This window comes from Clytia hemisphaerica, unplaced genomic scaffold (assembly GCF_902728285.1).
Source record: "Clytia hemisphaerica strain Z4C2 unplaced genomic scaffold, Clytia hemisphaerica genome assembly, whole genome shotgun sequence".
NCBI lineage: Eukaryota > Metazoa > Cnidaria > Hydrozoa > Leptothecata > Clytiidae > Clytia > Clytia hemisphaerica.
The window spans coordinates 44,063-57,745 of NW_027103694.1; the positions used below are offsets into that span (position 1 = coordinate 44,063).

Genomic DNA, 13,683 nt, shown 5'->3' on the forward strand with positions numbered 1-13,683 from the left:
AACATTCTAAAAATATGCTCAATCTTAATTTTTAACCCAATGGCATATGTTTTAAAACTTGTTTACTTTTGCTGCAACGTTTTTACTAAATTTAACAGAAAAGTTTGTTAGCGGCGTTTGTGTAAATTTTCGTGTCTTTTTACTGAATTCAGTGATAGCGTGCACCACCCCTTTTCTTTAAAGTTTTCCGAAAAAAAGTTTGGTTTTATCAAGGTGTAAATTGGGAGCGATTTTTAGTTTGCTGGCATGAAGTGTTTTTTAAAAGAATTGATGGTTTTCGAATGTCTGTTCTAATCCACAAATTCATTATAAAAATAATACTCCTTATCAACCTAAGTATACTACTTTGGGTTTTTCTTAATTCTCATAAAAATAGTATAGATTCAATTCTTAAGAAAAAAAATTACAGAAAGAAAATAAAATACTTTAATTTGATTGGTCGAGAGAATCTTTTGAATAGGAGAAACGAAGTTGTCAATCAAAAGCTAAATAATAAATCATATTAATACGAACCAATCATCTCATTGCATTTACCCCCTGACGGGTGTAATCTTTAAATTTCTCGACAGATGTAAGAATCGCTTTCACTTTTTGTGAACAAAATCGTTGTATTCTTGTAGCGGAAGGTTATTTCTCATTGTACAGCCATCAGCGCTCATCTCAACCGCCGCTCGTTCGCGCTGTGCACCGCTCGTCAAACTTTTTTGCAAACAAATTGAAATTGGACAAACAAGGAGAAGATATCGACACAATTAACCAAAATCGAATCAATAATATATATGTAACCGGGTAAAGAGAGAAAGAAAATTGATAAGAAAAGAAATTCCACTGTCTTATCACTATTAAGGATTTGAGGTTGTTGCGTTCAGAGAAAATAAGTGATAAGAATTATTGACAGTTCTATTGATGGACCATCGTTGGAGTACTACTTGTTTACTCTAGACTAATATCAAAGACAACAAGTACTGACTTTTATTTATCTGCGGTTTTTATCCTGATGTTTAATTGTTAACTTAAGTAAAAGACTTAAATAGTTAGTACCTAGGGGACTTTTGGTCACAAGCAGTTATACACGGTTATAGATCGCAACGACCCCGACAACCATATCACCGTGATTAAGAGAGCTTTGGATACCATTTTGAATTTGGATTTGTTTTCACTGATGTTGTAATGCTCGATAATAATGTAAGTATTTTTTATTACACTTATTTTCCTCTGAAAATTCATTATTTGGGTCAAAATGACCAGAAATGGTGGTTTATCGCAGAGATTGGAAGACTTTGAAATTTGTTTTCGCATTGTGGTATTGACTTGTTTGCGGTTTTGTCAAAAATTGATTGTTTCTCCAAGATTCCTCTGCATTCGCTGCGTGTCTGCGTGCAACGTCAACACGGTATGTTGCAAAGCGGTGTTTTGTAGACACGCTCTCACGTTTTACAACAATACAATGTCATTGCGTCGCCACAAACACGACCTTTAAGTGTCAACTCATTTCATTCCACTAGATGGTCGACAAGCTTTTGTTATCTTTCAAAAGCAAACTTTCGAAACGAAAACATCATATGCAAAAACTGTACACTATATTCCTTTCTCTATTTTCGCTTCAATCGTCATAAAAGCAATGAACGTATTTTAAGTCCAGCGTCATTGGTCCGGATCAAGTCAGCGTGTTTAAAATATGCTTGTTTTTATTTTTCTTACTAAACTTTCTCCCTTTAACATGTTTAGAGAAGAATCTGGTCAACGTATCTCACTAACATTTCGACAGTGAAAGAAAAATAGACTTTCACTCTAGGGTCACTTCTCAAACGCGACGTGAGGCCCTGTCAACGTCGAGTTTGATGAAAAAATTTATCTCTAGAAGTTTGTTTATTATCATTCTGATTTTCTAAAACTTTACGGTGTAACTGAGAGGTTTCGGTAGTTCTGGGGTAAGACCTTTTTACATGACATGCATTTTAGTCATTGCTTTTTTTTATTGTCTGTTTTTTTCTTAAACAACAATTTTTATATAACGAGCTACAAAAGAAAGTTGTATGCTGATTAACTCATCTATATGAACAGAGATATAAAGAAAATACACAAAAAAAATCAATAAATAAAATCAAGTAATGAACTTAAGGAATACATCTTGTGGTAATTGATTGGATTCTCAAACTCCTTGTTGTATCTTTGACACATTTTTAATGAATTAACGCGATTTTGATACCTTTTTGTTTCATTTGATCACTATTATTATTTACTTAATTCATTTGTTATTGTCCATTCGCACGCGCTCTGCATTAAATTTAATTTACTGCTAGATGAATGGGAGAGACAATCAATCAATCATTTAAGCAATCAACGTTAATTAGTGATCAAGTGTTTAACAAGTGCTCGTTAATGGTTCCTCTAATCACTCTCGACTTGTCCTTTAGATGGAGAACAGGTTACAAGCATCCACCTTGGGTCACTACCCGACAACCACAGGACCACGTTTCTTGGACCACCTTTCACCACCACCCGTCAACGCCACCAATGGCAGCAGCAACCGTTTCATGGACATGCCATCACCCGTTTCACATTACCAACCAACTCAATCCCATTTGACCAATCCACCAAACCTTGCGTATGGACCAGGAAGCAATTCACGAACTTCCAGTCAAGATTATGCGTCTTCGCCCACCGGAACAGACTTTCAACTCACACCGGGTACAAGCAGCAACTCTGCATACCGGTCGAGCCTTCAAGACGATTCACCAACACTCCCCGTGACCATGGGTGGAGGTACTGGCTCACAACCTACACAACCAACCTCGCTTGGTATGTTAAGCGATCCTAATACACACGTAGGACGAACACACTGTATGTTCGCCAGTGGAGCCTTGCACCAGAGCACCGATTCGCCATCTCGTTTCCATGGTAACTCATCATCTAATCACGGTTACCCACCCTCCAACAATAACTCCTACTTCCCGCTATCACACGATCCCGGTCACCATCTACCGAACAAGAATTACCCTAAACAAGACTACATGTCAGACATCAAACCTTCTTTCAGCTACCCTCCACCTCCGACACCTTACGACTACTACAACAGTTCGTACAACAGTTACATGCATATGTCGGGCTACCAACCACACGGCAACTTCCGACAACCATTGAATCAAGTCATCTCGTGCATGTGGACGGACCACACCACAAAAGGGAAACCTTGCGGGAAACAATTCTTCGTCATGATGGACATTGTTCAACATTTAGCGGAAGATCACGTCGGTTTGAACGATTCTGCCGAACACGTTTGTTTTTGGAAAGATTGTCCGAGAGGTGGATTAGCCTTCAAAGCCAAATATAAATTGATCAATCATCTTCGCGTTCACACCGGAGAGAAACCGTTCCCATGCCCGTTTCCCGGTTGTGGGAAATTATTCGCCCGATCGGAGAACTTGAAAATTCACAAAAGGACGCATACGGGTGAACGACCCTTCGTTTGTGAATTCACTGGATGTGGAAGAAGGTGAGGGCCGTTTGTTTTTGTTTTTTGATTTCTTTCATACTGGACAAAATGAGTTTGTATAAATCAATTTTTTTAAGTGCCTTCAGAACTTTGATAAGGCTTTTAAAGTGCAATCACTTTTCAAAATTTCAACTAAAACACACATAAATGTTATCTTTTGGGTAGACATTTTTGACATTTTTGGAGGGGACTTAAGAAGCCTGCGCCCGACATTGTTCCGGTCTTTTGTTTATTCAGTCTAGATTCGTTTTGTCCGGTATTAAGAGAACTTATTTGCTCATCAAATCACTCTTTTATCCCTTCTCTTAAACTTTAAACAAATTCAGGGAAATTAGGTTTTATGTATGAGGACAAGGGAAATTGTTTTTGTGTCTGTTTTTCTTCTCTGAAAGTTTGACTCCTGTGTGTTTTTTACTTCGCGTAATCAATTAGCAAAAGAGAATTCCACTTTCATGCAGAGAAATCACAGTGAGACCTACAGTGAAAATATTCCCTTTTGTTCAAGAATAATTTTTGCGACAAAATGACTTTTTTTCTTTCAATACGCAATGACACAACAAAATTTGATGACAAATTCCAGAACTATTTTTTATGAATATTTTAAATTCAGTGAAAGTAACCAAGGATTCCTTTTATTTTTCAGATTCGCCAACTCTTCAGACCGCAAGAAGCATAGCCATGTTCACACATCCGATAAACCATACATTTGCAAAGTGGACGGCTGCAATAAAACATATACTCATCCTTCTTCCCTAAGAAAACACATGAAACTTCATGGTAAAGTTGATAGTATAGCCAAGGACACCCCTAAAAACACTACAGAACAATTATCTCCTCCTAGTCTTGGTCACACTACGAACAATAATAACAATAACAATAATACGATAGATCATGAAGTCAAAAGTAGGACAATTTTATCTTTGGATGGCAGTCCACACCATAATTTGCACCCACCTATCCACTGGTAGTGTGTTTGACTATGGATGTCTTTGTTTATCATGATGCAGTTTCACAGCCGCCACTTTTTACAGCTCTGCTGCTGTCACGGGCTATCCTAGAAACAATCATTAGCCTGGATAATTCATTTTGTACACCACTGGTTAGCCTGGTTTCCGCTTTCCTGTTTTAGAAAACAAGTTAAAAGAGAAATGTGTTTTTTATCGATATTATTTTTCAATCAATATTTATTATAATTTTTTGCGCAAAAAATGTACATAGTTCCCAAGTGAAGAAAGAGTATTATTATTATAATTATGAAATTTAGTATTGTGCTGACGCTAGCAAAACTAATGCACTTATTTCCTTTTTTTATATATTGCTACAAAATATTGAAGTCTCAAAAAATATTGTTATTAAAAATTGCTATTTATATTTTACTGACCAGATATTATAAATTAGGGTTTTTTAAAAAAAATCTGAAGAATTATATCTTGTATTGAAATTCATTTTATTCGCGTCTTTGGTGGAACACGATAGAAAGAATTTGATTGCCGCCCTGGCGTTCTAATTTAGCACGCCATATTTCTGCCATATCTTAAAAGGTTTATTTGTCAAATTTTGCATCACTTCTCACATATCCATTTGTATATTTTAGCTTACTATACCATTTTATAGGATAGAATAATCTTTCAGGTGGTTTTCTTCCAATTGATGTAACATTTTTAGAACCATTTTTAAAAGCATTCTATACTATCGTTGCTTGTTCGAACATTCTTAGAGAGCAGATATTGTGACTGTAATTGCAGACCTTTTTCGTCGCACTTAACAGAAGAGTTAAGTTCTAACAACAAAGAAGAAACACTTTTAACCGATAACCGCAAAATAATTGACCACGAACTCCATAATCACTTAGTGCACGCGCTTGTTGATAGTTGTCCTAGTAACACAGCGATTGCTGATGTCAGCAGATTTTTATTATTTCTTAATTTTGTCAAAGCTCTGAGTCAAGGGATAGGGGTCTTTCCTCACTTATAAATAAAAATCAGAGGTTAGAATTGTGTGAATCGTTTTATTTTTCATTTTAGCCTAACTTCTAAGCTAAAGCGATCTCATTTTACGCAATTTTCGCGTATTGATTGTACGATAAGACATTTTTTCCGAGTAACTGAGCTCGTTATATTCTTATAAAAAAGTTCTTAGAGCTGACCGGAAAAATGGATAAGCGAGTTATCTTGTGATTGACGGTTGTCCGTCTGAAAGATTTTTTAATTTCCTGGTCAGAAGCTCCTGTCTTTTTTTCACAAATTATTCTCATATCTTCTATCTTTCATTTTAAAGCTTTTTGTTTTTGAATTATGATTGATAATTTTGAAATAGTTTTGCTAAGCTTTGATGACAATTTTGTCAAAATTTTGGTACAAATATTATAGGTAGCTCAAAAATGAAAAGAATGTTTGAAAATCTTGCTTTATCTTTAGCATATTATTGATAAAACTATGTGCTTTGAAATGTCTTTGTTTTTGTTTTGGTTTCTCTTAAAGAATTGTAATCGAATTTTCAACAAAATATTTCTTTACTTTTTTACCAATTTATTCATTTCTTTTTTCATTTTTTTTTCTATTTCTTCACTCCGTTTTTCTTTCCCTTCTTTTTGACTTTATGTGCCGTGAACCTATTACTATCCTCTAGAAATGGGTTCTATCTAAACCCTTTTTCTCATTCACAAAATTACTCCTAATACATTCTAAGAAACTTCAAAACGTGTTGTTTTAGCTAGCCCCCAAGTTAAAAAGATTTTTCCTCAAAAAAGGATTATTTTTAGCCCCATTTCAAGTCAATGGTATTTTAACAACTTTAAGCCTACTCAAAAATACATAAAAAATTATAGTTTGAAAAGGATTAATATTTTCACACAATAATCATTTCAAAATTTCAAAATTTCTTTTCAATTTCTTTTCAATTTAGATATGCCGCAATTTATTGGGAATGAAAAGCTCTATGACATTAAAACAAAGCCATTGGATAAAATTGTAAAAATATTTTTGTTTCAGCGGTCTTATAAGCTCTTTAAATAGATATTATTTTGAACAGGCCACCGCAACCATAAACTTATCTAAAGTATATTATCCAGGAAATACATCAATACTTTTCCTTTTTGTCCCCTAGTCAAATGATACATCAATTATTATGAAAATTATGTGTGTTAGATACAAGTAGTTTGTGCGAGTTGTCGGTCAATCGCATGCTTTCCTGCCAGATCACACAGATCCTTTAAAATCAGAAGTGTGTAATTTAAAGACCAATAGATCACATAGGCCTGTCATCACCTTTCTAACGGTCCTTCTTTTATTGTGGTTTTTGAGTCAAGTTTCCCACCCACGATTTGATGAGAACACGGGGATAAGTGTTTTGGTGTATAGAATCCCGCCCGCCTTTGTTCCTGCGTCAATTTCCACCCACCTCTTTTGAACATTCCAGGGTGGTCTCGTGTGTGCCAAAATAACTTATATATATTTTTTAGGAAATCCATTTTATGATGATAGGGAAACAGGGAAACTTTATATCAATATAATTTGGAAATAATTATGGATAGTTATGTTTCTCTTAAAATTTTTGAATTTTAAAATTTTCCCGATTTTCGGTTCTTTTTTTGCAAATTTGGAACCTGTGGTGTCTTTTTATTATTTGTTATTTTTTTCGACAAAAATTTCCCTTATTTTAACAGTTGCACATTTTCAACATGCGGTTTTTGCGCAAAGAAAATGTCTTTCATTTTCTCATATTCATTAAAAACACAAAAAAATTGCCTGCAGCGTTTTTAAAATCGGCCCAAAATTTATACGAAATGAAACTTATGTTATACATTTGTTCAATTTGTTAAAAAAAAAAACTCAATTTCGAATTTTTTCTCCCTTTTTATGAAAAATGAATGTATGGGCCACACCGCGGTCTTTTCCTTCTATAAATTTTAACTTCCCCAAATTGCTTTCGTCCTGGTGAGCAAGCAATAAAGCAGTGGTGAGCTTGCACTGTCGGTCTTAATTGAAATTCCTCCTTTCAAAAATAACATGGTGGAAAATGTTTTATTTTCGGCTTAAAACAAAAAACCGTTCTTAATTGTGAAAATTGTGCATAATTTGTTAAAAAGTTGTTCGCCTTTTTCATGACACATGAAATTCTCCTGATGTCCCTCCTACTTTTCATTTTCTAAAAGCTGATCTTCGGTAGTGTTTCCCCCAATTAATTTACTTTGGTCCCAAAACCTCATAGAAATGACGAAATGAAGTTGCCTTCCTCACTTTTAACTTTTATTTTCAAAAAAAATCACTAGAATACGAAATAGTCGAAATTTTTACAATAAATTGAAAAAAATAGACAAATTAAGACCAGAATAGCTAGTACTCCTCCCCTACTGAGGTTAAGGAACGAATGTTGTTTTTCAAATTAACAAACTAATTGTGTATTCATACAAATTAATTAAAACTGTGGGAATAACTTTTGAAAGAAGGGGAATTAGACCTAACTACACCCTCTATTTCATTGTAGCAGTGAAAAGGAATTCTCTAAAGCCTACTTATCGTACTTAACACATTTAACGTTTTGAGGGCTGGGTTTTCTTAATCCCTATCCTTTCATTTTATAAAGATATTGTAACAAAAAATCTCAAGGTCTTGATTTTCTTCACTATACTTTTTATGATTTTTTGTTCGTATTTTAAGAAGCTCAAAAACAAACTTGTGGTGAGGACGTTATCCACACAAATGATCTTCCTTTAACCTTCAAGTATATTTCCATCTCCTTTTCCCTTTCAAAAGAATATTGTAGCTTTCTATACCTTTCGAAGATTTTTTTACATAGATACCTTAACTTAACCAGTCGGAATAATTTTTGCGAGATTTAATTCTGCGAGTCAAAAGAATCGCGAAATCTCCGAATTTATTTTCGCGAATCAGCATATTGAAAAATTTCGTGTGGATTTAAATTCTGAAGAGTTTGCCATATCTGTTGATTTCTAATATGAGCAGGGCTAGCAGATTTTAAAACGTTCAGCTGCTCAACTAGGACCTTTTCTCTCCCTCACTCAACCTTCCTTTGAGCTTCCAGTTTTTTTATCTCAAAGTATTGGTTATTCTTGTATCAAAATTCACTCGTTTTGAGCACTGAATTTTGTACTTAATCGATTTTGAAATATTTGTAATAAGGCAGTTTAAAAACTCTCGTTATAATCGAATTTGAGCGGGTATCGTTGTGAGTATCTAATAACATTTACCGATCTTTTGTACAACACCCCCGGATTTTCACTTTCACGCTGGGTATCATATGTTTAAATGTAATTGTTTACAATAACACCATCTTTAATTCATAAAATGACATTCGTTTAATTCCCTTCAACTTTTTAATTCTCATTTTTTCATAAAAATATGGAAATGAAAAATGAAAACAAAATTTGGACGTCTTTTGAAGAGCTGTCAAACCTCATAGAATGGATGCTGTACATTTTACAATTCAATTTTGCACAGTGTTTCTTGTAAACTTATTTGTAATGTTTGTGGTAAACTTTTTCCTGATTTTCTTTCATTGTAATTCGTACAAGTTGAGATTTGAACTGAAAATAGAATCACGGAAAAACTGATTTCGAATTCGATTTCTAATTCATGCAACTCTTGCTGTTTGAATTAAAAAGTTTATTCGTTTGTTTAAAAATATTTTTGCCAAATTTAGAGGATAGCAATTTTCAAAAGTCAGATTTTTTGTCACGATGTTTCTTGAAAACGTAACTCACAGAATTTTCAACCTCTGTTTCAAGGATATGCTCCCTATCTAGGTAGCACCCCCGGAACATATCACACCCCTGTGTCACAGACCCGCTGGGACCCCAGCACCACTGAAAATTTAGCCAAAATTTTGTCCCCGGTGGACAAAATACCCTTGAATTTCAGCCCCACTGGGTAATTGACTTTGATTTCATCCCCATTCGATATTCAGTGCAAAAAATTGCTGTCTGGATATTTTAATCTCGAGAACAATTTATTTTCTAACCTTATTGGGAATTTGATAGAAATCTTTATCCCCACTTAGGGATAAAGTTCAACCGCGGGGCTGTGAGACAGGGGTGTTAAACACGAAACATTTGATTTAACTTTTTGTTCGTTATTTTGCAGCTTGTTTCTTTCAGTTCATCCATCTTAAACCAAGATGTTTACCAGAGATAACAACACCCCTCACTTGAAACCCATTCCCCATGGAAATTCACTAGGCAGGAAATATATAGGGAACTGATGAATGGTGGAAAAGAGAAGAGAAAATGTTTTATCTAATCATCAGACAACATCAACATTGATTTGTTTTTATTTACTTCATTTAAAAGCGAAACTGAAGACCATGAAAAGGGGGAAGTAATGGAGCTCTCTATCAAACTCAGCGTGAGTTACATATGATAAATATTTCGCTCAAATGACTGGCTTCTTATGTCATCATCACATAAACAAATGCCCATCAATAGAATATTGAAATAAATAGGTATTTTTCTATTTGCTGGCCTGGTTCTTCACATTCATTCATTCATCTCATCTCATTTCCCCTTCAATTTTTTTTTTACAGATGAGATTAAATATTTAGCAAGTAAGTTTTTATGCTAAACAATCCCTTAATGAAAATGTGGGGATGAAAAAGGAAAGAAAAAACATTCCTATCTTTAACCTAATCAACAAAATAGCTATTTTCTTGAAAAAATGAAATGAATAGAAATGTTCAAAATTAATTATACCTTATTTTAATCAAAAACGTAATTAATATATTACTAATAAAGTATAGAAGGTATACAATCCAAAATTAAAAGAGGTTGCAAAAACAAAATGGGGTATTATTTTCACATCATTTATCAAATTATGACGTCAAAAATATTACTTCGTTAATAAGACACTAATCAGTCATCGAAGCTTATAATTCCTATTCAAATTACTTTTTCTTGATTTTCTTTCAGTTCAATTATGCTAATTGATGATAATGAGCATTATATATTTTACAACTTGCTAATGAGATGCTTCCTGTCTTAAATTAAGATTAGTGTTTATTTGTGTTTTCATGAGATGAACATATATTCTGGGTAGTTACCGCCCTCCCGCCCTCTTTCTCGATGAGAGTAGCTTCTTCGGTTGCAGCTTTATGTTGTAATCTCATTAAGCGCTGATATTTTAAGTAATAAACCATTGAGGAAAACCTTTGCAAACCTTTGTAAATATCGAACTCTGACCACCAATAACCCTAATTCTCTTCCAGCAGACTGAAACATGCTCCACCTGCACAACAGTTTAAGGAAAAACATCAGAAAAAAGAATATCAAAATTTACGCTTGTTAATGACATCAGATGTCAAAAAAATCTTTTCTGGAGCCCAATTTTCATCAAATTTTCCATAACTTTTGTGCGATCTATAAAAAGACGTGTCGGATATTTAAGTCATCAAAATAATTGTCAGTTATTGGCCTTAAGTAGTGCGTGGTGACTTAACTCTAATTAATTTATTTTGATGACGTCATCAACTTGGTTCATCTATCATGGTTCATTAATAGTTTGTCATCTTTGCGTTAAATGCTCGGCAGACTTTACGGCGTTTAACTTTATTGGAAAGCATTCAAATAGGGATTTCTATAGTATCAAGAAATTTCCAATTCAGTTGGATAACGGACTAAAAATACTACCATGATGAGAAAGTATTTCTGACTGATCAGCTTAATGATAGTGATCAAAGTTCTTCCGTCTCAAACGGATTTCCGTCTCACAGAAATTTTTGTCAAAGTTTTCCGTCTCAGTTAGAAATGGTTATTTAGCAAGAAATAGTGATTTTATTCTCTAGAATAATTCCATCAGAAATATATCTCGTATTAAAACTGTGTTTATGGCTGATTTTACTTTTTTAGATAGATATAAATTTTCGAGCTGTATGATAGGCATTTTAAGAACATTTTGAGTTGTTTTGATTAACAAATTTCAGTTCTTTTAGGGGGTAAAAAATCTGAAATTTTTCTGGCCCTCGGCCCCAACCATGGTGGGGCCTGCGGTGTCACTGTATACCAAAATTATCTCTATCAAGAAATTTTCCGTCTCACAGAAAAAAACTGCTTTGACCACTGTAATGAATCTTAATCCTGGCATAAACAAATTCTTTTTTAACAACAATTGTTTATTTTGAAGGCATTTTCCTTTTGCCTGCCCTAATTAGCAACATGAAAGAAAACCGACTTTTTAATAATCTACAAAGCAAAAAATCTCAAAAATTGCGTATCCTGGGTAATTAATCCTTGATCGAAATACCATCGGCTAAACTTAAGATATATTTTGATGAAAAGGCAGGATTTGCTTACCTTAGACTTTATTTTATCCACAGCAGGGTGTCTTTGTTATTTGAGCTGGTCATATCAATACATTTGATGCGATGCAGATTGTATGACATTTTGACTGCTGTGTCGTAGCTTGTTTCTTATTATGTAAGTGATTTAAAAAATTCATAGCTCATCAGAAAGAAGCAGAGTAGAGAGCATGAGATGAGATATTATCTGTCTTTTTTCTCTCAGTAATGCGGTCACAGACGCCATCTCCCCAAGTGGTGCAAGGCATCTCGGGGTGAATTTCCCTTATAAGGGTAATACTGTCCCGCAGAGAATTTCCCAAAAATGGAGAAGCTTCTTATGCTCTACCGGCGTCAAGTCATTACTCCCGACCACGCTCAGAACTATCGAAATCGATATGTGGTGTATTCCCTTTTCGCTATTCATTCCATTTTTTTGACGACTGCCGTGAAACGCTTTCAGTTTTCAATCAGAACTCCCTTCAGGCCTGAGATGTTTTAACAACCAACAAAGCCTTTCTCTGTCAGAAACAAATCTTTTCAATTCAATTTCACACTTTACTTCCAGAGCTTGTTACAAACAAACTCCCTCTACCGTCTTTTTTAAATGAGGCCTGATTTGTAACAAACCTACCCGATTTTCAAAATGCAAATGAGAACTTTGCTTCTTTGTCGCATTATTACGAATCATCTTCGTTGGTTTGTGCTGAGTATATTTTTCTAAGGTTTGCTGTCCACCATTTCAAAGAGGACTAGATGGATATTCATTGATGATGGTGCTCAAATTGTTAAACAGAAAGACTTCTTCCCGTTCTATAGAAACTGGGAACAGCTAGAGAAAGGAGTTGCGCTCTCTCCTTGCCCCCCCCCTATATCCTTGTTTTTTCTGCCCTCCCCCTAGGCCAGGTGACATTCGGACATCGTTCAAACAAGAATTCTAGTAGATTCATTAATCGAACCTTTTTGTAAAGCTTAAAAATTGTGAGAATTCGAATGATTTGATTAATCAAATTAACAAAATTCGATGACAGTATTTGCTCGACAAGTTCGACAAGTAAATATTTTCGATTAAAGTTCGGTTTTGATTAAATGAAGCTAAATTTAGTTGCGTAGAGTTCGACCGAAATTTGCCGAAAATTGTAAGAAGCAATTAAGTTCGACAAAGCTCGACGAATTTCGATCAAAAACCCGGTTCGATTAAAGTGGCCTGGTTTGGGAAATGAAAATTTGCTAAACTTGACTTTTAGTGTACCTATCAGAGAAAATGAGTTTATTTTCGAAGGAAATTCGATCAGTGTTTTAAGGTGTATTGTTGTGGAAGCTCATAAAATTTAAAAAGGTAATAAATGGGGTGTTATTTTCTTTTGTATGACTTCCATGACTTTCAAAACAATGAAATTCCGTTTGATGTACAGGGGGTCTTGAATGATACGAAGTCTGTAAGGCTCATCTTTCAATAATCCGAGCGGTTTTTATTGCAGTGATCTAATCTATCTCTTCATCGATCTTAAAATCATTGAGGGGTATTTTGATTCTTTATTACTCGCATTATCCAGAATGCTTTTCGACTTTAGTGGGGACGGTCAATTTTCTTTAGTTCATGAAATGAGAACAGAATTTGCAAAGCACACAATTGACACAACCACTCTATTACTTTACCTTGCTTGTATTTAGCTCTTTTCTCACAATGTAAACTTCCTTAACCATCTCATAAGTTTGAAATTACCAACCAACCAACCAATCTTTCTTCGAAGATCGAATTTGCGAAATCTCAAACATTGAAGCGTTAGACGCAATCTGATTGGTCGAGGAGATCAAATGAACCAATTAAATCAGTTTATCTACAAAGTAAACTCGCATTCCCCGGGGAATCTTGGCTATTTCTAATGCCACTTTTAAAA

At 34.4% G+C, this 13,683-nt stretch overlaps 2 protein-coding genes across 3 annotated transcripts in view; both read left to right on the plus strand.

Annotated features, from left to right (window-relative positions):
* Positions 1–13,683, plus strand: part of LOC136803857 (DNA damage-binding protein 1-like) — a 76,237-nt gene that overhangs the window by 27,911 nt on the left and 34,643 nt on the right. The gene's annotated exons all lie outside the window — the stretch shown is intronic.
* On the plus strand, positions 533–4,941 carry LOC136803855 (zinc finger protein ZIC 3-like). Of its 2 annotated transcripts, none has more exons than XM_067060574.1 (3): positions 533–1,185; positions 2,418–3,496; positions 4,140–4,941. In XM_067060574.1, exons 1-3 carry the CDS (start codon positions 1,171–1,173, stop codon positions 4,462–4,464), a joined length of 1,419 nt encoding a protein of 472 aa, XP_066916675.1. In that variant the 5' UTR covers positions 533–1,170; the 3' UTR covers positions 4,465–4,941. The 2 variants fall into 2 exon arrangements, with proteins under 2 accessions (XP_066916675.1, XP_066916676.1); XM_067060575.1 differs by lacking the exon at positions 533–1,185 and adding an exon at positions 1,853–1,931.

What these genes read in the sequence shown, in the direction of transcription:
- LOC136803855 (XM_067060574.1), top strand. An exon ending in TTCACTGGATGTGGAAGAAG is followed by an intron (nt 3,497 to 4,139) that starts GTGAGGGCCGTT and finishes TTTATTTTTCAG; the next exon opens with ATTCGCCAACTCTTCAGACC.